General features: G+C 40.5%; 1 protein-coding gene across 1 annotated transcript in view; it reads right to left on the bottom strand.

The window, feature by feature from the left end:
• Positions 1–23,682, bottom strand: part of cd2ap (CD2-associated protein) — a 90,455-nt gene that overhangs the window by 42,581 nt on the left and 24,192 nt on the right. The window contains exons 2-8 of the mRNA XM_078275207.1: positions 21,882–22,039; positions 16,889–17,066; positions 11,467–11,567; positions 10,740–10,866; positions 8,946–9,124; positions 2,378–2,465; positions 875–969 (exon numbers count right to left, since the gene is read on the bottom strand). Of these exons, the coding sequence (XP_078131333.1) occupies positions 875–969; positions 2,378–2,465; positions 8,946–9,124; positions 10,740–10,866; positions 11,467–11,567; positions 16,889–17,066; positions 21,882–22,039 (926 nt within the window). The remainder of the gene's footprint in view (positions 1–874; positions 970–2,377; positions 2,466–8,945; positions 9,125–10,739; positions 10,867–11,466; positions 11,568–16,888; positions 17,067–21,881; positions 22,040–23,682) is intronic.

Here is a 23,682-nt window from a genome sequence, read left to right as displayed (position 1 = left end):
ATGGAAATACTACAACAAATACTTATTATTAATCATAAATATGGATTAAAACCATAAAAAGGGTCATTTAAAATAGAAAAGAAGGACAAACAAGGAAAAGAAAAGAAAGCATGCAGGGGGGTTAAAAGGTATGATGCTCTGCAGAGGAGGTCCAGATAAAACCTGAGGAGAGAGGAGACCAGAGCAGTGGGAGGAAGTATTTCAAAAAATACCCTGTAAAACTTAGATTAAAAAGAGAAGTGGATCCATTTTAGTATTTTTCATTTAGACCCGTAGGGTCTATGGTTTTTAAAAGCTGGATCCACTTCCTCTCCGCTGCCCGACGCCGAGCCGTGGTCCAGGCTCTGTTGCTCTCCAGGCCCACGATGCTCTGGACACTTTGAGAGCCGTGGAGTTTAAAATGTGCATATAAAACAGTTAAAATGTACTGGCGTTGCTTGATTCTTAAATATAGTGCATTTCTTGTCTCCCCCACATACAATTTGTGGCAGGCCCTGCACCTAATTGCATAAACCACATTAATGGTTGTGTGCTGCAGGACCTGCCCCGGGTTAAAACCAACTCTGCTGTGGGGGTTAAAAATGTGGGGGAGACTCATAAAACCAACAGCCGAACACCGAAGCGCTTCCCTCGGGTCAGTATTCTTATTTCAGTTTGTGTGAATCCAAATATCTTTTAGATTTTTGTTCCTCCTGTAGGCGGAGATCATGCGGCAGTCCCTTAGCACGTCACAATCGGCCCCCTCCCCCTGGAAATTCCTTTTGATGGTTGGTATCCATCCAACCTCTGACTTCTGATACAGAATATATTCTATAACCGATAGGTATGCTGGGAACAGTAAAGTCATTACAGGAAAAGCCATACGTTAACGTACCTTGCTCAGGATGTGGATGACATCGCCCTCTTTTATGGTCAGCTCATCCTCATTTGTAGCCTCAAAAGCAAATGTGACCTTACAGTACTCTTTTGCTGAGGAAACAGAAATAATGGAGTCTTAACAAGATTTATAGACAAAAGCACACACGGAAGCCAAACAGAGCATACTAGAAGTACAAGTATACAGCTAGAGTATTTATTATTCGTTTAAGCAGGTAAAAAATAAAAATTAAAAAAAGATTTTGATCATGCACAAAAAAACAAACATGCAAGAATTAAATTCCCCTTCCAATACCATGGATATAGAGCCACTCGGCCAGGCATGCCAAAACAACGTCAATATTCAATGGATCATAATCTCATTTCTCATAATGAAATGGCAGGACGTGGTGTCAAAATAAAACACAGCGCTTTCAAGCCGGAGAGTGGGGTTCACTTCGCGGCAAAAACAAAATACTTTCACCCAGGAAACTACCGTTCGTTCCTCGGGAGTGTTTTAACCACGATCCTTTTCCTAACCTTAACTAGTCTTTTGGTGCCTAATCTTAACCGGCATCGCGTTCATTTTTTCGGACTAAACTCCTATACATGGCCCCCGAAAGGACCATCATCTGGCGGTGCCTGTAGCCGGCTCACAGTCACCTATTGGCGGCTGAACAACTGCCGCTGGTAGCCGGCGTCCCGTTGCTCTGTAGCGGCTAAATACTATCGGTCTATGGCACTATGTGTTCACGTTTACTTAGTTTAAAATACTTCTATTTTAGCTACATAACATATGGTCTATTGGTGAAGTAGCATTGATCACTTTTAGGGGTGGGGGGGATACACTTTGCCCCCACCGGGGATACAAATAAGTCAGCAGAGGCAGGGATTTGTAGACCAGAAAGGGGGAAATCCCCCTCACCCCCCCCCCCCGACAAATCGCACCCTGCATGTAAGCACACAGACAAGCACACGTCTTAAAAATGGTACGTCTGAGAGCTGACACGTCCTTTTTCCTTTTTTTAAGATCATTTTTTGGGCATTAGAAGCCTTTATTTCTATAGGACAGCTTAGACTTGAAAGGGGGGGGAATGACATGCAGCAAAGGGCCGCAGGTTGGAGTCGAATAAGCGGCCGCTGCATCGAGGAGTAAACCTCTATATATTGGCTCCCGCTCTACCAGGTGAGCTACCCAGGCGCCCAGATCTGACACATTTCTTAGGGATTTGAACATCCCATCATATTTCCCCAATACACAAACAAAACAAGGTTTACAATCCACTTACTTGGGGTCACTTCTTTTTGAATAACGGCTTTTTCAGTATTTGCCAAGTGATGCTTCATCATATCCATACTACACAGTGGAGCTGTAACTAATGACAGATGCAAATAATGCTAACAGGGCTAGCACACCAACTTTAGCAGTAAACCGACAAGGAACTGGTGACAGTAAATACACTTTCCGCATGTTAAAGTATCCTTTTCAGTATTCAATTTCACACTGTATTGTTATATATACCTTTGGATTTGCTGTCTCCGTCTGCTCTCTGCGAGTCGGCCACGTTGGGATGGGCGGGCTTTGCAGCAGATGGTAATGATGGGATTGGCTAAAATGAAGCAAACAATACAGATGGAAATGACTTATCGTACAAGTGGATATGTGGCTTCATGTGAAGGAGTCCTGTCTGTGTGGGAACCGAATGAGTGGGGTAATCTCATCATGACTCCGTGCTATTAAGTAGAAATGTGTATGAATGATGCCGTTCATTTTGGGGTTAGCAGTTAAGGATTGTAGCAGATATGGAAAGAAAGAATACCTTTCCTGCTACACAAGGGATGTTTGATGTTACAGCTTGTAAGTGATGATTAGTGAGTCACAGGCACAAAAAGACTACATAGAAATAAAGATAAAATAAAACGGTGTACCATTATTAGGGCTGCATGATATGAGGAAGATATGCAATAACTTTGTTGAATATCTTGACAACGATATTACTTGCGATAAATAAACCGATATTAAAGTGTACTCAGTTCTGCATTTCTGCTGCTTTCAGTATTCTGCTAAAATACAATTGCTTGTTGAATTTAAAACAAAAGGAAGGAAATCATTTCCAACATTGTTTTATTGAACAAATTGAACATTGACACTTGTTTGGCACTACTTTCAGTCAAAAGAAGGCGATTCAAGTCCAGCTACATGTTCAATTTGCAATGCCGATTAGTCTGGTGGTGGCGAGGACCCTAAACACTACACAACATCGCCGCTGTTAAGACATTTGCGTATGAAACATCCGAAAGAATATGAGTTGTGCATGAAGGACTCTACAGACCGCAGCCAAAATACAGCAACTTCAGGTACGGCAAAGGAAGGACAGTCACAGCTAAAAGCTTGTGTTAACCAGACAGTGCCTCTCCGGGGCGGTCGGCTGTTCTCTCAGCAGCCTAAATGAGTCTCCCTACAGTGGGAGCGGAGCCGGCTGCTGCTCGTTAGCTTTCTAATTTCACCCACCCAACATGCCTCCATCATACACTGGTTAGCGGAAATTTGCCAAACAAAATTGTCACTCATCTGGCGATAGCGATGTGCTAGGGCTGGTCGATATGGAGAAAATCAAATATCACGATATTTTTGACAAAATACCTCGATATCAATACCGCAACGATATTGTAGTGTTGACCATTGGTGCTTTCACAAGATATGTACGCAATGAGATTTTTGATAAATAATCATCAGTAATGTGGATATAATGACTAAGTTGGTAAAGGCAAATAATAGATTTGAATAAACAGTTACAGTTACATTCTGGTAAATTCAGAAAATGACATCACTTTACTGTAATGCAGCCTTTAAAACCAGGAAAAGACAACACTCATGCCATATTACGATATGACGATATCTAGTCTCATATCACGATATTGATATAATATGGATATATTGCCCAGCTTTACGATGTGCTTTCCTACGATGTGAAAAGAGCGTGTGAATTCAATATTAAGTTGTTACATATAACTATTTTAGAGGCTGTGGACGTTGTTTACTTCATTCATGTGTTTACTGTGTTAATGGACTGAGAATAGGAGTAGGATTCGGTATTCGGCGGAATCTTAACCAGTGGATTCGGTATTGTTATCATTAACTTATTGTCTTGTTCTTTGTTTATATGGATTTGTTTTGTTTTTATTTCTTGTCTGCTGTTCTTTACATATTCGGAAAAAAAACACTTTCAAATCAAAATCTATAGTGCGTTGTTTCTGCCGCCCCCATGAGGAATTCTAAGTAATGACAACAAAACTGTCGGCGCGTCCACATGATACAAGCCTTCCGTGATCACCACCCCCAAAATAACATGATGGACTCTTCAGAAGAGGAAATGATCTGCACTCCAGCTGCTGCGTGCGCAAGTCATCGGATGACAACATTTTCTAAACAGCCATACTGAGAAATACAGAAAGAGTTTTGTGGAGTTGCTAGGCTTAATTAGCTTTGTATTAGTCTATATCCACAACATTCCACTTGCGGGATTGCTCTCGTTCTGCCGGAAATTTCGCCAGATCTTTTCGGATGTCCGCTTTCAGATGTCCGTTACCTTCCGCTTTCTTTGTGTTTTTAATTTTAAACTCCAATGGATTTCTGAGGACTGTGGTTAAATGCTCCTCAGCTCTCTGCAGGGTAAATCCTGACAGCTAGCTAGACTATCTGTCCAATCGGAGTTTTCTGTTTCACGACTAAAATAACCTTTGAACGTACACACGTTCCACCAAAACAAGTTCCTTCCCTAGGCTATTTTGCAGCGGCACCGGGGCTCCGCTCGGCGCTTAGCACCACCCATGATGATTGTGATTGGTTTAAAGAAATGTCAATAAACAAGAGCATGCTTTTCTCCCATCCCGGAATGCTGTGTGGACTAGCCAGACCTTCCTCCGCGGCGCTGTGGAGGAAGGTCTGGCTATGCGAGATTAGCTTTGTATCAACTCATTTGGCAACGGCTTGAATGTAACGGACGTTCATTATTTTGAACAAAGTTACGCACTAAAGCTTTAACAGAAATGAATGCACAGTACTAAACGGTACCAGACGGGTGTATAACAGAACTGATCAGTTCACGAATCACCAATAACGGCCAAAAACGTCAAAAAGTGAAAATGTCATAAGCAGGATGCTTTATGCCCCTGATCCTATTGCAGCCAGAGGGGAGGGCAGGGATTGGCTGAGGTGGGCGGGTCAAGGCCAAAGAGAGTGTGAGAGCATGCGACATGTGGTGGGATGTGAGGAGTGGAGGAGAGCGAAGGAAGCCGCGTCAGTGGTGAAAGAGAGCGGGAGGGCTGTTGTGAAGGGGAGAGAGAGAGAAGGAAAAGAGTTTCAGAGCGGAGTTACATGCTTAACTAAGCAGTGAGCCTCTGTTGGACTTGATACATCTGTATGTGAGTGTGTTCTTATCAACAGGTCATCCTCCTCCCTTGTGCTCCCTCCCTCTCCCAAAAAAAAAAAAGTAAATAAATTACACCAAATTCATTTGCTAATTACAACAAAACAGAAAAACAAGTTTTTTGTTTTACAATTTAGAATAACTGTTTCCATACTGGCTAAAATTTCGATCTCAAACTGGATGGCAGTTTAATTTGTATTTGCTGCTTGCCTTTTTATGCAAGTACATGTACTGAGGACAGCAAAACAAGTGTATTTACGCCAAACAGAAACTTCACATGAATATGGGTATGTTCCTTTAGTGTAGGCAATAAACTAGTACTAGCTGATGTTCTGCATCAAAAAACAACAAAAAACTGTAAATCAAAAATTTTAAATTTAAAAACAGACCTCTCAAAAAAAAAAAAAGGTAAATCTGTGCCAGGCTGACCCAAGACACTTCCTCCAAAACAATACAGAAATAAATCATTGAGATAACCCACGTGTCATATAGATGAAGTTTTATTTAGATTTACGAAAATTACTGTCAGGAGAGCAACATTTTGCATGTGTTTTATTTACTGAGACTACAGATGTAAATGAGCCCAGACACAGTTCATCTAATTTGCATGAGTTGCTGCTAAATAGGATCAGATGCCAGGCTATTCATCCTGCATGAATAGGGGATTGCCGGGAGTGCCGGCTCAGAGATTCATCCTGCATGATAGCGATATCACTTAAATATGGGGCAGTCCTTTTAATGACGGTGACTATGTTTACATGCACATAATATTCAGGTTTTTTTGCCCTAATTCTGAAAAAGACAATATTCCAACTGAGCGGTTTACATGTCTAATGAAAGTGGATATACCACTCATATTCCAGTTTACATGCGGCCGTGCAAAAATAGGATTTTTTTTCTAAGTTTTCCACCGGCGGTGGACTTGTTCGACCGTGCAAACCCAGCATCCCTCTTCCATTCCTTCAACCAGCTTCTTGAAAAGGTCGTCGGTGCGATGTTTGTGCATATCCAAAAAACTGCTGATACCCACGTCTTACATAACGTTAGAAATAAGGTGCGTTTCTCCTTCCGACCAGAAATGTGGGCTTTTCTTTTGGACATGCATGACTACCGCAGCCTAGCTAACTGCTGGCTGGTTGAACAACCATAGCAACTCACAGAGCTGACTGTACGCTGTAAACAGGCAAGAAGAAGATGCCTGTTGCCTGTCAGGTAAAACCCTGATTGAGACGCATATTCATTTTATTTATTTATTTGTATTAAAGATTTTTTGGGGTATTTTAGGCCTTTATTTATATAAGACAGGTGAAGACAGAGGGGGCAATGACATGCAGCATAGGGCCGCAGATCGGAGTCCAACCTGCGGCCGCTGCGTTGAGGAGTAAACCTCTATATATGGGCTCCTGCTCTACCAGGCGAGCTACCCAGGCGCCCGAGACGCATATTCTAACAGAGTTTCTGCAGGTTTTACCAAGTCAAATGTAAGACTTTTTAAGACCTTTTTATGAACGGAATTTAAGGCCTTTATCACAACGTCCACTAAGCCCTAAATTCTGTTTTTTCAAGCCAAGTATTGCTAAACCTGCACTTCCCCATAGCTGAAGAATAACATCAGTTTTATGTCTGTGGTACAATCCGAAAGAGACTCGCGCCAAATAACACGAAAGCTGACACCACGGAATAATAATTTAAAAAAACGTGGACGTAGGAAAATTAAGTTACCTGTTTAAAATAATTTAAGACCTAGAACACAGTACTGTGAAATACAGCGAATTTAAGACTTTTTAATACATAAAAATTAGATTTTGAGAGTTTAGACTTTTTAAGACCCCGCGGAAACCCTGTCTAAATGCACTGTATACATGTCCTAAGAATGCTTCCAGAACCCAAATAATTGTGGCATATCCTACATGTCTTAATCGGAAAAAGGCTTCGGAAAAAATGCCTTATTCTGAATATTCAAACGGAATATGCCGTTTACAAGACCGGATTCAATTTCGGAATATTGTCATATTCGGAATAATAGTGGAATACTGTATTTTAAAGTAATTGATCTCCTTAGCACTTTGACTAGACCAGTGTTTCTCAAATGGGGGTACGTGTACCCCTAGGGGTACTTTGGAGGACTGCAGGGGGTACGTGAGATATTTAACAAAATGTTTCAGGGTTCATACGTTTTGAAAAAACCTGGAAAAGTTATGGAATTTAAAAAAAAAAATGCAAATTCCAGGCCTGGAAAGGTTTTGGAAACATAAAAAGACCCAGGAGGTTTTGGAAAAGTCATGGAATTTCTTTTTAATAAATGTATTTCACGTCGTCCTAACCTCAACGTTCTAGTCGGGGCGCGATATTACGACTCCCACTATGAACCACAATTAACTGGCCTTCATTTTATTGTTAAACCTCTGAGGGTAAACTTTAACACAGAGTTTTATTCTTATTGAATAATGTCGACTGACATTTTCAGGAATACATAGTCATAGAAATTTTAAAAAGTCATGAAAAAGTCATGGAAAAGTCATAAAAAAGTGGAAAAGTCATGGAAAAGTCATGGAAAAGTCATGGAAAAGGGAAAAGTGGAAAAGTCATGGAAAAGTCATGAAAAAGTCATGGAAAAGTATTGGTTAAAATGCGTATGAACCCTGATGTTTAATAGTTACAAGGCTGTTTCTCTTTATGTAGACTTTTCTTTTCTTCCCTACCAAAAATGTGACATTTGTGTCGCCTTCTTTGGACCTATTCTTGCCTTCCTTCCTACTACTGTCATACTAACAGTACTAACTTTACAAGTTTCTCGCTTATTTCAAAGTTATGTCACTCTTTTAGATACTATTTTCGACCTGTTCTTGCCTTACTTCCTTCCTTCTTTCTACCATCTTTTTCCAAGGTTTTGTCTTTTTTACAGTTTTTGTCTCCTTTTCTCATTAGCATTTAATTGCTAATTAAAAATGTTCAGTTACAAGGCTGTTGTTTAGTAAATCTATCGCTGACAGCGCTGTACTGTTCCTCTTCACATTGACGTTTTTTTCTACCAAAAATGATTAGCGTTGGTCAGGGGGTACTTGGCTTAAAGAAACTATTCAAAAGGGGTACATTATTGAAAACAGTTTGAGAACCACTGGACTAGACCATTATATTACTGATCCAAATCCAAATGAAACGTGAAACAAATCTACAAACAAAACGATTGCCCCTTTGTATGCACACTCTGGAAATAAAGTACATGTACAATTTAAAAGTGCACATTTTTCAGGAGCTAAAGTAAGATGTTCTGTAAGAAGTTTTAATGTATCTCTATATCTTTACACGGAAAAAATATCTGTCTTGGCATGTAAATAATTACTGCATTGAATCCTAATTTTTTTTTACACTTTCTGAAAAAGTTTAAAAGCGTTAAAAAAAGTGTTTTGGTAATTCCCCTTTTCAATACAATTCAGCTGAATAAGCTAAATGGCTGGTTTGTTTTAGCAGCAACACTGGTTTTGCAGTGGTATGTAAATGAAAAGATAAACCACAGGGATTCATGTTTTTGTTTCTTTCGCCAATGTTATAACACGTGTAAATATACAAAAAGGAAACCAGAATGCTTTTCTATGGAGCTCGGCTTCAGCAGCATTTCTTCTGTTACATATGTGTATTCGGAGGTTGCATCACACTTACTCTCGCCTTCTTTTCCTCGGTTTCGGCGCTTGGCAGCCGGGCCTTTAGTTTGACCGACCCTTCTCTGAAAATATCTCCGAAGCCAACGCCTCGGATCTTCTTGGGCTGAGCAATGACTCCGTTCCCTGAGGCAGGTTGAGGGGATGTGGGGGTGGGAGCGCTTTCCATTCCACTTAAATCTGCGGAGGGGATACAACAGGGGGAGACAGAGGGTGAGTTAGAGGGTGGAAGTGTCACATCTTGCTGCTTTGCCTCCTGCTGCAATACTCCATTATCAGCCTCTCTCAACCAGGATACCGCAGCACAATTGGGGGGGGGGGGGGGGGGTCCGTTTGGCTTCGTCAGAGGTGCAGTCAAAATCAGAGCATGTGAGCGGAGCGTGAGTGAGCGAGGAGGATTCTAAATTGAGCGCAGAGCAGATTTTTTAAAAAGGTTGCCATTATTTGAGAGGAAAGTTGAAGACATGAAAGTGGGAGAGAGAGCAGCAAAGGGTCGCAAGGTTGGAATCGAACCTGGGCCGCTGTGGCAAGGACTGAGCCTTAGCTCCGTGAACGAGGGAAATTCTCACTGCTCCAATCACACGCTCTGGTCAAAATGCATTAAAAAACAAAAGAAGAAGAAAAAAAAAAAGACTATAGCTTAATCTATGAAATTGCAGATCATTAGCCAGCTCATATTAAAATGTGTCTCACATGCCCCTTTCCTCGTCGACGTCAGGGTCAGAGAATGAGGAACAAAAGTTGACAAATGCTGCTTTAGGTGATAGCATCCATGATTTGTCTTGGAAAATACACATTTTATTCCCCTTTCAGCCACCAGAAGGTGCTAAGATTGTGATTGCGTGTGTGTGTGTGTGTGTGTGTGTGTGTGTGTGTGTGTGTGTGTGTGTGTGTGTGTGTAAAAAAGATAAGATTTACATTATAACATTGCTATGTATGTAGAAAAATATTCATTCATTAAAAAAACTCAGCAGTTCTTATGAACGTCTACAGTATACCACAGCCCTGATGAAAAACAAATGCAAGACAGGGAACTTGTATCATATATATATATATATATATATATATATATATATATATATATATATATATATATATATATATATATATATATATAAATAAAAATACAAGAGCCCTATATGATACAAGCAGACAAAAGGCCTAGAAACATCCAGCTGCAGACTGAACCCTCAGCCAAACTTCTTGTTGAGGCTTGTTTCAGCTGCAGTAACACCTGGACATCCCACTACTACACTTCATTTTACTGACAATGAGCTAACAGCTGGGAGGAGGCCTCGGGGAAGACCCAGGACTAGGTGGAGGGATTATATCTCCAACCTGGCCTGGGAACGCCTCAGGATCCCCCAGTCGGAGCTGGTTAATGTGGCTCGGGAAAGGGAAGTTTGGGGTCCCCTGCTGGAGCTGCTGCCCCCGCGACCCGACACCGGATGAGCGGGCTCTGCATTAAAATTCTCCAATATCTCAACCAGAGAATAAATGGTCTCTGAAAAATAATGTAAGCAGATGTTATATGCTAACAGAGCCGACTTAGTAAAAGCGGGGGGAATGTATCGGCCTTGTTCCTGAACATGAAGTGCATTTTAAAGCTCTACGCAGATCGACAGCCACAGTTGAGTCTACGAAGAACAGGAAAAGCCATCACTATGCGCCTGCCTTGAACTTTGTTTTGGTATCTTGCCTAACCAAACATACATTTCCAGTTCACCTTCTCTAATGTTTATCCAACCAAGTTGCCGCCTTCACATTGATGGGTCCCTGCTCGTTTCCATCTTACCCGTCTCATCTGCCGCCGTGTCGTTGGAGTCGGCGTCCTCTCCCGTGGCATCCAGCTCTTTGACAAAGTTGGAGGGAAACAGTCCTGACTTGCCGTTCAAGTCGCCGCTCCACCAGCCCTCTTCAACCTGCAGAGAAGACATTATAAGACATAAACCCCCTGACACGGTAATGCGATTTTTTTTCTCCAAAATGTTAAATGCAAAGCAATCTGGTGGCTCAGAGTGTCCTGTGTACTTCAGGGAGTGACGTCTTAAGAAAAATTACACTGTTGCTCCTAATGCTACACATATACAGTAAGTTGCTATAGATAAATAAACATTTTTTTAATACTTTTTTTTTTTTTAAATCCAGTAAACACAAAATTCTGAATAAAAACTGTGAAATGTTGTCCATTTGTTAGACTAAGTAGCATTACTTAACATCTTAAAGACCAATCTTTACATTGCAACACACATTTTTTTTATGTATATTGTTAGGTAATCACACACACACACACACACACACACACACACACACACACACACACACACACTTCCCTTTGACTTATTATTAGCACTTCTTCTGGCTCTTACTTGTTCCGACTTGCCAGCACCACAAATAACTAGTAGACAGTTGTATCTTCAGTGAATAAACACAGTAAGGGGTTGTAATATTACACCAGCATGTCTCAAATCCCACACACCAAAAACTGATATCTTGGACACTCAATCAAGCATGGAAAGTACCTCTTCAGTGATGTCTATGATGTCTCCGGCTTTCAGCTCCAGCTCATCTTCGTTCTGCGGCTGATAGTCAAAAAGAGCCTTGCACTGTCTCTTCTTAGGCTCTGTGAGAAGCAGGTCAGAAAATACCAGTTAGTCAACCAACCTGTTGTGCGCGTGCGTGTGTATATATATATATATATGCGTGTGTGTGTGTGTGTGTGTGTGTGTGTGTAACGCTCTGCCTCTGTTCATAAATCTCTTCTTAAAACCCACCTCTTCTCCTCGGACTTTGACACCTGACGTTGACATTTTGATTTTGATTTTGTTTTACTGTATGGCTGTCTTCTCATGTTTTATGTCTCTTCATTCCTCGTTTTATTTGTATTTTATGCCTGTGGGAGTTATTTTTCTGTACAGCGTTTTGGTCAACTTTGGTTGTTTTAAAGTGCTCTATAAATAAAGTTTGATTGATTGATTGATTGATTGATCGAACAAACAGAGCTGCACACAAAAATGCAACAACCAAAAAAGAAATAGCATCCCCATTTACCACAAATGACTTCATCCAGAGGCACTTGTTTGTTTATTTACATTCTCTGATCACCTGATAAATCAGTCACTGCCTGTTGGTAAGGATACAAGTAGAGTATGTTTAAAGAAAACTAATATTCTTATGATGCAAACTTATTTCGTACCAAATCATAACAGATGTGTCACATTATTTTTGACTTAGAGAAGGCTCTGGGTTCTGCCCTACACCATATCATTTCTGGACTGTGAAGCTCAAGTGGCTCACAAAAGCCTATTCCAGAGACATTTCTGCAGTGGGTGGTGATGGCTCAGTGGATATGACACATGCCTTTGGTGTGGGAGACCTGGGTTTGATTCCCACTGCGATACATCAACCAATGTGTCCCTGAGCGAGTCACTTAACCCCTAGTTGCTCCAGAGGTGTGCGACCTCTGACATCTGTAGCAATTGGAAGGCGCTTTGGATAACAGCGTCAGCCAAATGACATCTAAACAACGTTTTTTAAGCCAAGGACCCCTTAACTGAAAGAGAAATGGAACAGAGACCCCCTACTACATATATTGTAGAAAATTAAGTTGCATATTAATTACTGGGCTTACAATTACTTGCAGGGTGGCCAAAGCCTTTACACATACCTTTTTAGTGCATAATACTAAGCTATTAAAATAATAATTGTTGACATGATTTTATTAAACATACATGTGGCACAGTGAATCCTTTGGGATGTATTCGTGGATGGCTACCTTAGTGGCTGCCTTACCTATAAGGCCATCATTAATGTCTCCTCCCCCCCACACTCAAAAAGGCTATGATATGTTGGATTTATGTTAAGCCATTTGAAATAATATTTTTTAATTAACAATAATTTGGTGGCTCCCCTGCAGTAACTCTGAGGACCCCCTAGGGGTCTCGGACCCCCTGTTAAAAGATGTCTGCCAGATATTGCGATTACAATTCGATTATTATTTTTGTATGTATAGCTAAAGTTCAATAGTCACTGTGTAACAGATAAAACATTATAACATGAGACACCATCAAAACTGCTCTATACTCTCATGCAAGGATGAGAACATAGATATAATACGCATGGAACATTGAACAGTCAATTACAGAACATTTATCACAAAAGCTAAAGTTATAATAATAAAAACAATTCCAATAAAAAAATATCAGTACTTTCCTGTAAACTGAAATTTCTGATATATCTCAGTTCAACAGCAGTGTCTACATATTGCACCTTCATCATGTTAAATAAAGGAATACAAAAATAAATGAAAAATCCACTGAAAATAGGACATTTCTGTAAACAATCTGTGATATGTATCATAAAAAGAGGAATAAAAAAATGTTAAACCAAATGTTACAAACATTCAACTAAATTTTGCACATGGTCTTCACGATTAGCTAATCGCATTCTTTCAAAATCGCAGTTTCGATTTGAAAACGATTAATCATTCAGCCCTAGTGTCTATAAGGCAGATGGAAAGGCTGTGCCTGCATAAGGTTAATATGAAGAATATGAATAAACTGATGAACAAAGACCTTTTTTGGCTCAGTGCAACATTACTCCATCCCCTTAGAGGCCTCAAACTGTCTGAACGTGTGAGTAAGTGTAGTGTGTATATTCTCATTCTACCTCACTCATGTTGGATACTGTCGCATAATGTCAGTATCCAACATCCAGTTGCCAGTTTACTTTGCAAAAAGTAAAATTGAAAACTGAAAATAAAATATTGATCTTGCAAATGCTACTGTCCCTAAATTCATATATTATTATATATATATATATATATATATATATATATATATATATATATATATATATATATACAGTAACGGTTGCCCTTGGCAACCAGATTGAGTCAATTGACAACCATTTCGTGGCCTCTGGTTGCCCCATTTGGCAACCACCTGTTCTATGTTTGTTTTTTGGTTTTATAATATCAATATTTTTTATTATAAAAAAAATAAATAAAAAAAAATAAAAACTTACAAACTGGAAAATCTTATTTCAAAAGAAGTCAATATTTTACTTGGTTGTCTCCATAAAAGTTGCATCGTGCGACCGCTTTCCACACATGCGCGTTTGCTGTGAAAAGATACAGGCAACGCATTTTTCCGTTCACGTTACCGGCGCGCGTTAAAATCCGATGCTAAAATGGTAAACCTTGTGGTGCAATCAAAGTTATTGTGAAATACCCTTTTCTCATCGGTTTTTGTCTTTTAACAGCAATTTACTGGTGAAAGACGTAATTGCATGTGTACGATCACGGAAGGCACTGAAGACACTGAATTAAAGTGGCCATATTATGCTCATTTTCAGGTTCATAATTGTATTTTGAGGTTGTACCAGAATAGGTTTACATGGTTTAATTATTAAAAAACACCATCTTTTTGTTGTACTGCACATTGCTGCAGCTCCTCTTTTCACCCTGAGTTCAGGTCTCTATTTTAGCTACAGAGTGAGACATCCTACTGCTGTACCATCTTTGTTGGGATTCGCACATGCGCAGTAGCTAGGTAAGGCTCACAATTGCTAGCTAGCCGTTTCTCTAACTGCAGTCAGTTCATGTTGTGAGGAGACTGTGTGCTCCCACCGGGTTTGGGCTGTTTTGGTGGTTGTCGCTATAATAGCTTGCAGGCGCTAGGAAGGGTTCTTTTGAACCTGTAAATATCAACACTCGTGCTCACAGAAGGCCTTTCCTTCATGTGTGTGACTCTCTTTATAGCCATCTGAAGGCAGCCGGTATCTGTTCCAACTGCAGTCTTTAACTGGAGTGATGTCACTGCCAATTACGCACAGCAGATCCACTGGTTACATTTTGTGCAACCAGCATCAGTATGTTGTAAAATAACGTCAGTGTCTTTCACCCGGCGACTGCATCCTAAACACTGGGTAACTGGAAACGGCTGTGAGTGCCATCTATTTTGGCCGCCTGGAGCTCCACATTTTTAATTATAATACAAGTAGCCTATGCGTGGCTGTGATGAGCAGCATGATGCGATAGTTAGAGATTGTTCGGGTTCAAAACTAAAGTTCAAATCATTTCCATCCCAAGTCCCAGACAACGATCCGTTTGCTCTGAGGAAAACTCTCTACGGGATTCCCAAACTGTCGGCGTGTCGGGGAGAGCTCTGAGATTAGATGGGGAGAAAGTAGGGAATGTGATTGGCCAATACTTTCACAGCCTCGAATGCACTTATAGGGCCCTATCTTGCACCCGGCGCAGTGCAAAGCCCGACTCAAGTGACTTTGCCATTTTAAGACCGTCCAGCGCCCACGTCGTTTAAATGGCCATGGGCATGCTGGTCTTACAGGGCGGTGTGTTCAGGTGCATTCTTGGCGTATTACTTTCTTGAGGGACAGGAAGTGATCGCGCCATTGACCAACAAAAACCTGGTCTAAAGTCAGTAGCGCAGCATTTCATTGTTATTTTAACAGCGCATAAGTAAAAATGCGCCTTAGCTCGTGAACAGCGTGAGCCTAGGCGCACACACAGGGGCGCGCAGCAACACACAAACATGCAAAAGATAAAACATAAACATGTTACAATGTGAACTATAGGGGTGTCACGATTCTCCAAATCCTCGATTCGATTACATTTTCGATTCTAAGGTCACGATTCCATTCTCGATTTTTACTTCTTCTTCTTTCAAATGCTATGCCATTTTTAGACTAGACTTGTATGTAATATTAAATCTGGCCTTAGAGTTAGGGTTGTTTATTAACAACATAATGTAACAATAACATATCTTCAGTCAATTGGAAACTTGACAATTTGTCAATAAAGTAAAAAGAAAAGAAAAAAAAGTTTACCGACAATCCTGAGGGCAGACGCTTCGACCACACAGAGTTTGGTGTTTGAAGCCCCTAACTTCGTCTTCCAGGCAGCGCTGCCTGGAAGGCACTAGGATTAGGCAATGGTTATGGTTGAATACGACGGTCGCAGCGCTGCCTGGAAGGCTTAGTTGGGGGCTGAAAACACCATTGACCCAGCACCAGCAGCTGAGGAGACCGATAGCAAAGGGCGCTAACGTGTTGCTCTCTCTAACCAGTATAAGCTGCTCTGTTTAGGCTACAAAACGTGCATGCAGGCTGAAATTCAACCGTGCGGTTTTGTTGGGATAAAGCAGGGAAAATGCAAATGAATTACTTAAAAATCATACAATGTGATTTTCTGGATTTTTGTTTTAGATTCCGTCACTCACAGTTGAAGAGTAGCTATGATAAAAATTACAGACTTCCACATGCTTTGTAAGTGGGAAAACCTGCAAAATCGGCAGTGTATCAAACACTTATTCTCCCCACTGTGTGTGTGTGTGTGTCTCTCATATATATATATATATATATATATATATATATATATATATATATATATATATATATATATATATATATATATATATATATATATATATATCTTCTATACAAATATGTATAGAAGAGAAAAGGTCCAGAGTGCTCAGAAGTTCAAACTAGTAATGAAGGTGCTCTTTGGAAGATAACTCAAAAGTTCAAAAAAGAACAAAGGTCCAAGGCACTCTTTTGACAAAAAGTTAAAGATGATATTTATTTATTTAGATGGCTATTTCATATTGGAATCTTTGTGAAGAAGGCTGTTTGTGCCGCTACGCGTGGGGTTGTTACTCAGCTCTATTTTACATTACTAACAAATTAAATATGGAATAGTCATCTAAATAAAGGCTTTTTAACTTTTTGCCAGAAGAGTGCCTTGGACCCTTCTTCTTTTTTGATATGTATGCAGGAATGGACACGCGGCAAAGTAATAATATGGAAATAAGTGTTGGCCCATGCAGTAAACCACATCACACCACTTCACGTCATCCTGTACACCAAACAAACGATTACTTACAGGTATCGTTTTACCCTAACAAAACTAGCGCGTCTTACTCTTTGCAGCTGCTGGTGGCTGAGGCTGGAAGCCACCAGTCGGGATGCCGATAAAGCTCATCCTCTGAACCAGGTTGGCCACGTTTCCTGCACTCTTCTCTCTCTTCTGAGGATGAGAGGCCTCCTCTTTTGGCTCAATCTTTGTTTCCTTGACCTCTTTGGATTCCTTCTTCAGTTCCTAAAGCAAATACCAGACAAACAGCAATTAATGTTGGTTGGCGGTTCAACAAGCCCCATGTCAAAGTGTCCCTGAGCAAGACACTGAACCCCAAGTTGCTCCCCAAACGCTTGTAGCTGTCCACTGCTCCTAATATACTTAGGATTGGTTAAATTGCAGAATTAAAATGTCACCACGTTGTACCGTGTCTGTGACGATAACGTTTTTGCATCGTTAACACATAAGTGAAGTCGAAATAAATATGCGAGTGCATGACGATAATTTCACTCAAAAACATTAAAAGATATTGCAAACATTCATCGTTTTGATAGCCTCTTTGTTTGCTAAGAAATGAAATCATGGACACGTTTTGTAAATTTCCATTTGTGAATGTGTAATTTGGTGGGATTATTAAGTGCATTAATAGTCTTTGTCACTATAATTATAGCAACCAAACAAAAAAAAAATGCTATAGTAACCAGTACAATCTAAGAAGATGTTGTCAACTATAAGACTATTATGATATCCTTCTACAGCTTACATGTAAATGTACAAAAATACACGGGAACAAGTTTTAGGATGCAATTCTCAGAAAGAGCAATTTACATCTATGCCACGTTTTAACTTCTGTAAGAAATGTTTCACTGCATAAAAGCCGCACCTCCACATGACAGATACAGCAGCGCAGCACGACAACATCAGTAACTGACGTCTCTTAAGACTGACACTGCGGAATCAAGGATTTCTCATTTGGCGGCTTCAGATTCACTGAATTGGTATCCCCTGCATCAGTCTAAATGGACCAAGATACGACCGATGGCCCGGTTCTAACGCTACGAATCGGTTGACTCAAGCCGGTTGCGCAACCTTGCCCCTATTTTCAACCGTTACTAAATGGTAGTAACCCCTCCCCCCCTCAAGTTGAATCCCCCCAGGCTAACTAAGTAAATAACTAATTTAGCTAACTAGGGCAACATTATACTTCCTGTTTATAATGGGAACTGTAGTTCCAAAAAGGAAACAAGACAACCCATCAATATTAACAGTTTTGTAGTATTTGTACCTTACAAAAGGTTCAGAATGTCCATCAATGGGGTTCTTATATTCACACAGTCAGATCACATATTACACACCCTGGAACACTTGGACCAGCACAAGCAATGGAAAATGGATGGTTGTACAGCCACGTAAATGCACACAGACCCTGACAGTTGATGATATACCCGACACAGACATCTCCATCTTAATGACAATCTTCCATTGATTAAATTCATTTCAAATACACTTCAACAACAAGATAATTGCATGTCAATGAATCCTAATGAAGCACTCCTTACCCTCTCCCCCGATCGCTCAGCGACAACACCAATTAAAGAAAGCAGGAAGCAGACGTACGTCTCAGGTGACAGCAACGTTGTCGGGAGCAAAGTTCAACCGGCTTAACTATCCAAGCCCAGTGGCTGGGCCAGGCTGTTTAGCAGATTACCTATCTCACTACGTAGGATTGTACAATGTGGAAAAACAGGAGCGATGATGAGGGAGAAGTGAGGGTCAAAGAAAGAAGGCAAGAGAGATGGCACAAAACCAAACTGCACTATAGTAGCGACGCATTTCACATTAGCTGTGCAAATATCTTACACAGAAAATGCTGATTTCCCAGTATAGCTGCACTCGGGTGTATCAAGTGTACTATACAAGTGTATACACAGTGTACTGTACAAGTCATAACAAGCCATGACTATGACCCAACTCCACCAAAACCACTGATATTGTGTATCTATTGGTCTAGAGCTGCATGCTGTAGTAAACTGTGTGGAATAATTTGCTGCAAACTGAGTTTCCAAATTTAATTGAATTTGGAATTTCCACAGCACTTAATAATAATAATATATAATAATAATAAATAGGATGTTAAAGTAGCATTTTTAGCACCCGATTTTGATTTAGCATTGGAGCCCAGTCACACCACCATTTACTGTATGCCAGCGACATTTCACTCTGAACTCAATTGATTTAAGTGGAAATGTCGGTATAGTAGATTCACTAAAGCAGTGGTTCTCAAACTTTTTTTCATTAATGTTCCCCCTTTGAAATATTTTTTTTAATCCAGGTACCCCCCTGACCTGCACAAAGCATTTTTGGAAAGAAGCTATATACATACATACATATATACATTAAGAAGACGTTTTTAAACATTATAGCTCATCAGAGTTTCCTCTCAGACTTAGGGCAAAACAATTGTTTCCGTTTTATAACTGAAACATCATGGGGCGCCCTGGTAGCTCACGCGGTTGAGCGTGCGCCCATTTACAAAGGCTCCGTCCTATGTGCAAAGGCTAAGTTCTTACCGCAGAGGCCGCAAGTTTGATTCCGACCTGTGGCCCTATGCTGCATGTCGTTCGCCCTCTCTTTCCCTTTCCTGTCTTAAGATGTCCTGTCGAATAAAGGCCTAAAGAATACCCATATTGTTTAGGTCATCATGTTGAACAACAATGATAAAAGACCTGCACCACCTGCAAGTTATTGTTGTGCATATTTAAAATCACAGGTAAGCCCATGCGGCTATGGACTGTCAGTACCAGACGCTTCAACTAATTAGAGCACAGAGATCCACTTTAACAATCGGTTTCAGCACAGATAGATCGGAAAAGCTTGCACACTAATTCATCTGACAGACATCGGCCTGTTATCTGCAGACAGCTGGCTGCTAACGTTAGCTACCCGCCATTTATTGACAGACTGAAAAAAGTAGAATCTGAACACTGTACTGTCGACTCCAGTGGCTACACCACTATCAATATCTGATCAAAGAGTGCCCAGAGTAAACTCTGCGCTCTGAGTGTGGTGCTCTGAATAACCGTACGGTGTACACATATATTCCGGTCCAGTTTGGTGCCAGAGTGCGCTATGCCGCTCAAATTGACTATTTACGAACGCACAAAATGTGTTGCTGTAAAACCATTTACGCGATTCAACGAAGTAATCTCTTTCATTTCTTCTCAAACGAGCATACACCAATCCAGATGTGACTCTGAGCCGACGTCCGCTACGGCCTGATAATGCTCGCAGCTTCAATAGGATTATCTGTGCTGGAACAACAGCATGAAACCGCAGCTCTACAGTGTCAACAAGCTAACTCTATTACAACCCAATGACTTAAAGGGTAAGTAGCGTTGTTTTTTTCAACCGGAGGGCTATTTCACAAAACCAAGATAAGGGATTAAGCCGGGATTTCCCAGTTATCCTGGCTCAATTTAGCCTTGACTCGGTTTCACTTCAGCTTCAATGGGATTATCTCTGATGGAACAACAGCCGGGGGGTTTTCCTGCATAAATCACCAGCACCAAATATGACAAGAATTGAGAATAAAAATAGCAATTTAAATCCTCTCTAAATGTGTTTTAGAGCAATTTACCAAACAACCGTTGAACAAGCGGAACATAAACTTGAATATGAGAGCTGATTTCAGTTTGATCTTGAGTCGGGCTGTACCGGACTCTCCAGGTTTTTTTCCATTATTTTCAAAACAATTGAAATAATAATAAAATATACAATCCGACCAATAATCACTCATATAATTACAATCTGGCAACTACCATCACCAGTCATACCCCTTAAGACCTTAGCTAACGTTAGCAATTAATTGCGGTTAAACAAAGAAACCGTGATTATATATAATAATAATAATAATAATAATAATAATCTAATTGATTGACAATCTGGGAGTGGCAGTAGCTCAGTCCGTGAACGTGCATCTATCTGAATTACTTCAGCCTGGCTCGACCTAGTCGCTCCTCCTCAGCTTGGCTCGGCCTTCGTGAAACTCACCAAGCCAGGCTGCACAGATTAAACTAGTTCAAGCCTCGCTTTATCGGTTATCCTGGATTTATAAATTCTGCTTTTGTGAAACAGCCTCCTGGACCCTATTTTCCTGTTTTTGTGTCTACGTGACTGATGGGAACAACAATCTTTGACATTGGTCCAGTATTAACCGAGCTCGCTGCAGTCGGCAGCAGTGAAACAAGCTACAATGTAAGTTAATAGGACAATTGTCCAGGTTGTATTTACCGTCACAAAAGTGCTCGTTTTGCCTCTGACAGGCTCAGATTAATATTCTAAGTGTCTGAAAACATTATGGAAAGGATCCCTTCAGAGATACACTTTTAAAACCTCTTCAAGACCTTTCTGTTTAACCAGAAACAGCTCTGAAGTCGCTAGCGCTAAACCAACCAGACTCCATTTAAAAAGGAATACATTTAGCGTGTATAGAGCCAACATATTTTCACATGTAAATCAGTAAACTAGGTGTTTATTTCAACTAGAGTTGTGGTGGTTGTAAAAGTGGAAAGACAGCCCAAATGGCTTTTCACAGTGTTATTTTGTTTTTGTCGCGTTTGAATGAAGTGTATTTTACGATGCTAAAATGACTGTTTATTTACATGGAGTCTGGTGTGTTTAGCGAACGCAATTTTGCGAATGTTTTTATGTTTAAAAAAAGGATCTTACTCTTCAACAGAAAGGCCGACCTCCTTAGAAATCCTTTCCATAACGTTGTCAGACACTTAGAATATTAATCTGAGCCTGTCAGTGGCAAAACGAGCACTTTTGTGAAGGTAAATACAACCTGGACAATTGCCCCATTAACTTACATTGTAGCTTGTTACGCCGCTGCCGACTGCAGCGATCTCGCTTAATACTGGACCAATGTCAAAGATTGTTGTTCCCATCAGTCACTCAGGTTGAAAAAAAAACGTTATGTTTAAAATGATCAAGAAATTGGCATGACAAAAGGGCAATACTCTAAAACGAACCTAAACTAAACTGGCTTCATCTCACCTTGACAAAGTTGTCGGGGAAGAGGCCCCTTTTCCCGTTAAGGTCTCCCTCCATCCAGCCATCCTCCTCTATGTACCGCACGTTCTTGATGATGTCGCCCAGTCGCAGCGTCAGCTCGTCTTCATGGAGCGCCTCGTACTCATACTCCACCACGACCTCTACTCCAGACAGCATGAGGGAGGAAATAGAAAGGAAAGGAAAAGGAAGGGGTGAGAAATGGTGTGAGAAAGCGAGGAGGCCAATGCAAGGTGAAAGAGGCAACAGGAGGTGAGAGAGAGAGAGAGAGAGAGAGAGAGAGAGAGAGAGAGAGAACAGAAAAGAAGAAAATACGCAGGAGTAAAGAAAAGGAAAAGACAGGAAGTTGCAGGAAGAGCATACGGGTGAAAGCAATAAGATGAGACAGTTGAGGGAAAGAAAGGGTTCGAAGAAAGTGGAAAAAAAAGATACAACGGAGACATAAATTAACAAAATAGCAACAGTGATCTCAAAATAACAATAGCAGCAACTGAGCAAATGTCGGTTTCATGTAAAATTGAATTCCAGAGTGGTAAAACCTAATAGTGACCCGAATTTTGGTAGTTCTGGCTGGAACAGCAGTGTGTATAGAGCAATTCAATAGTTAGAATAGTCTTCAATGGTCACAATAATTAAACTGAATGGGAAGCCAAAAAGATTCCGAACTTCTGGACTGGACTCTGCAGTGATTTGTTGAGCTTCTGTTCATCATTATCAGGGGTGTAATGATACATCGACCTGGATCATTATATAGATTCAATCCCCAATGATCCAATATTATTGATACAAAGTAAAAAAATATTGATACATATTGTCTCTTTAAGATGTGCCTTTATTTTGAAATTCCCACTTTATATTTATTCTTTATTAAAAAGAGTAGATTGTTTTTCAATTGAAAAGTCTTGAATAGCTTAGTAATGAAATTGTCAAATCACATTGTAGTTGCTTTTTGTAAATGTATATTGATGTAACCGATTGTGTTAAATGGACTTCTGTATCGTCTTGTATCGGCTGCGTGTGTGTGTATTATATATATACACACACACACACACACATACATACACACACACACACACACATATACAGTGGTGTGAAAAAGTGTTTGCCCCCTTCCTCATTTCCTGTTCCTTTGCATGTTTGTCACACTTAAGTGTTTCGGAACATCAAACCAATTTAAACAAAAGTCAAGGACAACACAAGTAAACACAAAATGCAATTTGTAAATGAAGGTGTTAATTATTAAAGGTGAAAAAAAATCCAAACCATCATGGCCCTGTGTGAAAAAGTGATTGCCCCCTAAACCTAATAACTGGTTGGGCCACCCTTAGCAGCAACAACTGCAACCAAGCGTTTGCGATAACGTGCAATGAGGCTTTTACAGCGTCCTGGAGGAATTTTGGCCCACTCATCTTTGCAGAATTGTCCTAATTCAGTTACATTAGAGGGTTTTCGAGCATGAACGGCCTTTTTAAGGTCATACCACAACATCTCAATAGGATTCAGGTCAGGACTTTGGCTAGGCCACTCCAAAGTCTTCATTTAGTTTTTTCTTCAGCCATTCGGTGGTGGACTTGCTGGTGTGTTTAGGATCATTGTCCTGCTGCAGAACCCAAGTTCGCTTCAGCTTGAGTACACGAACAGATGGTCGGACATTCTCCTTCAGGATCTCTTGGTAGACAGCAGAATTCATAGTTCCTTTTATCACGGCAAGTCTTCCAGGTCCTGAAGCAGCAAAACAGCCCCAGACCATCACACTACCACCACCATATTTTACAGTTGGTATAAT

The sequence above is a fragment of the Sander vitreus genome, chromosome 18 (genome assembly GCF_031162955.1).
Source record: "Sander vitreus isolate 19-12246 chromosome 18, sanVit1, whole genome shotgun sequence".
Lineage (NCBI taxonomy): Eukaryota > Metazoa > Chordata > Actinopteri > Perciformes > Percidae > Sander > Sander vitreus.
The sequence above is the reverse complement of the archived record's forward strand: the minus strand, read 5'-3'. Positions and strand labels throughout refer to the sequence as shown.